The following is a 3784-nucleotide window of genomic DNA, read 5'->3' on the forward strand; positions in this document are numbered from 1 at the left end:
GCCTCCCTCACAAGTGAGCCGCTGCCGCTGCCTCCATTCCCGACTGCCGCCGACCTTCTCCCACACCGCCCTCCACCAACGCAACTCCGTCTCACGTCCCTCCTTCGCCTCCCAGCACCGCCTTGTCGTTCCGCCAACGTGCACGGCCCCGCAGCTAACCTAAACGCGACAGTTCCCGGGGCGACAGCTCCATGGACGCCAGTGCAGCATCCCACGCCTCCGCCAGGCTCCTCCGTCGCCTCGGGTGACACTGCATCTTTGGCCAGCGCGGACCTCGAACATCCCGGCATCTCCAGCTTGGTCGTGTATATTGATCATTAGAACATGGTCGTGGGTGTGTACGATTTTGGTATGGAGAAATCGATTTTGTTTGGGGGATCTAGGAGCAGAGTCTGTTTGTACAATTAGGACCTGCCGCCTGCTTTCTAGGATTAGGTAGCTTCGTTCAGATCTTTGATCCTGTTTTCAGGGACAAGAAATTCACAATTTGCAACGAATGCTCTGGAAGAAGCATTTTTCTACTTTGAGTACCCGTCATCACATTGTCTTGTACACATGAGAATTAGTGAGAGGAAGGTTCCTTGAATGTAATTTGTCTCAACGCAATTAGTAGGCAAGCAGCTCCTGCTACATGAGTTCCATACTCCAGTCTAAATATGCTCTTAGTAAAAGGTAGGCACCCAGATCAACTTTTGATTTGTATTTTTGTATCCCCGGTTCCACACTCTGTGATTTTTATTACGTTTCAGAAATTAGGCATGCCAGTCAAGGTTTCCTTATTTGTAGGCTTTTTGTGTGTTATTTTTCCAAAAACATGCTTAACAACTGTCACCTCAGTGTTATTGATTAGGAAGCATTTTTTGTGATCCTCTAATTGTTACCTACTGCCATTTGTGCCAGAATTCATATGCTAGCCTACACAAATAGAAATGGATGAGCATCCACATTGCTCTGCATATGCATGCTTTTGCAGGGAGGCAGAAGGTATTTTTGTTCTGCTATGTTTGAACGTGGGATTCTGAAAACTAATCATTTCATTGTATTTACATTGTTGACATGCAATAGGTGTTTTACTACATTCCGAAAATGTAATTGCATGACACATAATTTTAGTCATCTGCAAAATGTTTGGGAAATATTACAGTAGGAGTGCTACTGGAATATTTCTATATATACATGGACTGCATATGTGAAGATGAATTTCCATTCCCCCGTTTCCTACCTCTATGGATGCTTAGAATGCTTAGGCAGACAGCATGTCGGGCAGGATTGTAATGCCCAGTTTCAAAAAAAAATCATAGCCCTTTCATTGTGATTGTTAAGAATGTAAGCAAAAGAAATAATGCATGTGTTCATTCTATGCACTTGGTAATTAGCTGCTATTTTCAAATTGTTTCTGTGTCTATTTTTTGTGAAGTAGAAGGGGAGCCTTGGTGGAGTGGTACAGCTGCTGCCTTGTGACCATGAGGTCATGGGTTCAAGTCCTGGAAACAGCCTCAGAAATGTAGGGAAAGGCTGCATACAATACACCCAAAATGGTCGGACCCTTCCCCGGACCCTGCGCAAGCGGGAGCTACATGCACCGGGCTGCCCTTTTTTTCTATTTTTGTGAAGTAATCTTGAGCATTGGAAGATTTAAGGTCTTATGCGGGTCTATGCTGTGGATTTGACATCGTTAATTATTTGTGTACAAAAAATAAAACTTCCAGTCTAACTTAGGCTAAGCATTATGAGTGACATGCTGTTTTCATCCTTCTGTTGTCAAGAATTGATGTGGGTATGCTTTACTTTTCTCTCTGCAGCCAACTTGCTGCAGTTAGTGAAGAACAAGAGAGATTAAGGAAGGACTATGCTGTACGGCTATGTTGACAAGATAAAAAATCATGGATGGAGTATTGGAGATGTGTAGAAACTTTAGGAGAGGAGGGCAGCCAGCCACGTAAGTGCGTACATTACTTTTGTATTTTTTTAATGGGCTGATGCGCATGCATTATTTGTGCTTCACTCAAATGAGCTAATTAATTCACTAAATTTTCCGTGTGATTTGCAGCTCCTTGTCTAGAATCAACAGAATCCAGTACAAACTTCAATTAACTGGAATTAATGTGTTGATCTGGTGCCCGAGGAATGCACATACTGACCTCAGGCTGGAGAGTGTTCATGTAGACAAAAATATTATGTCATCCTACGCTGTACTTTTCTGGAACATGCATATGAAAGGAATCTCTAAATACTACTGTAATGCAGATATTCCTCTCTACCGCCTTCTCTAGTTGTAACTTCTGGTAAATGCTTTCTAAACAGGTTAGGCGAATTTCTCTGCAACGAGCAGCTCGACAGAAGTTCCGGCCAGGCTTTATGATTACTTGCTTCTTTGTCTTTTGCTGCATCTGCACTGGTTGACACTCATGGCATCGACCCATTTGACTGAGAGGAGCTGCTGCAATGTATCGTCGGAGCCATCGTATAGGCCATAGTCATCATTGTAATTCTGAATGCATAGGTCCTTATGTTTGTAGACAGAGGTGGAAGCATGAGACAATAACATTCATCTTCTGAACTTTTTACCCAATCAAATCATGTAATTGCATTTTTTTATTGTATCATCAATAGTTTCCTGCCTTAAAGGATGGTCACAGTCTCCGAACAAGTTTTAGGGATTGATCATGTCACAATTGTTGTTGTGTGGTTCACCCAGTAATTCGATGTTAATATGTACTCCCTCCGTTCCATATTACTCATTGCTGATTTAGTACAACTTTGTACTAAATCAGCGACAAGTAATATGGAACGGAGGGAGTACGTAATTGTGCATGCCTAATTAGACTTTATCCATGACTGCAGGAATTGGGCCTCTGTTGGTGCTGGCTAATTACACATGGCCGAACCAGCCAAATCTGCAGATACAAGGCATGGCCAAACCAGGCAAGACAACCCAGCCGCAGCCCCGTAGGGGCAGCTCACCAAGGCACGCATCTGGGACTAGTAATGACAGGACCAGACGAAACAAATTTAAGAGCATATATGTACTATACTACATCGGTATTCCATTCTGCTGCAAAAGGTGGAGAGGAACAGGTGTTCTAGCTGCCCAATTTCAAACACGAGCTGGGAGATTAAATAGGAAGAAAAAAAATCCCTACTCCCTCCCATCCAAATTAGTTGACGCTCACAAAATTGTGCTAAAGGAGCGTCAGTTAATCTGGATCGGAGGGAGTAGCAGAATACACACCAGACTGCATTGTCTCTATCTACAGCACTAGTATTGCTCAACAAACACGGAGCAATCCAGAAGTAAACAGTTATCTGACACCATTTGGCCGTGAGTTGCGCCGCATAGATGATTGTAACGATGGAAAATATGTATTCAACAGAGATCACAGGGATGGGTGCTGTACTTACCCGTTTCGGGGGTGGGTATGCGGCGGCGGTGGTGCGGAGATCGGAGACCTTCCTGAGCCGGCGGTGGCGTGGATGATCTGCGCCCGTGTCCATCGGATCCGAGGCGCGATGGCGGCCGAATGGACGGTGGCGGTGGATTCGCAGGGAGGCTGTGGAGGTACGGGGCTGGTTTAGGATGGTGGATTTGGACTGGGGACTCGGAGAGCAAAAACCCCACCCGACGCGGCCGAGCGCCGACTACATCAGTTTCTTTGTTCCATTTCCGCCTGCGCCTAGGGCACGTGCCCGGGCTTCACGACGGCGCGTATGACGACACGAGAGATTTTTTTTTAGACGATCGGCACGAGAGCTTAACGAAGGGAGCTCCTATTCAGCGTGCTGG

General features: G+C 45.2%; 1 protein-coding gene across 1 annotated transcript in view; it reads right to left on the minus strand.

Annotated features, from left to right (window-relative positions):
- LOC123103125 (uncharacterized) overlaps positions 1-3724 on the minus strand; it is a 6348-nt gene extending 2624 nt beyond the window's left edge. The window contains exon 1 of the mRNA XM_044524620.1: positions 3403-3724. Coding sequence (XP_044380555.1) covers positions 3403-3495 — 93 coding nt within the window. The 5' untranslated portion in view covers positions 3496-3724. The remainder of the gene's footprint in view (positions 1-3402) is intronic.
- Between the last annotated feature and the right edge of the window lie 60 nt (positions 3725-3784).

Source organism: Triticum aestivum, chromosome 5A, assembly GCF_018294505.1.
Source record: "Triticum aestivum cultivar Chinese Spring chromosome 5A, IWGSC CS RefSeq v2.1, whole genome shotgun sequence".
Classification (NCBI taxonomy): domain Eukaryota; kingdom Viridiplantae; phylum Streptophyta; class Magnoliopsida; order Poales; family Poaceae; genus Triticum; species Triticum aestivum.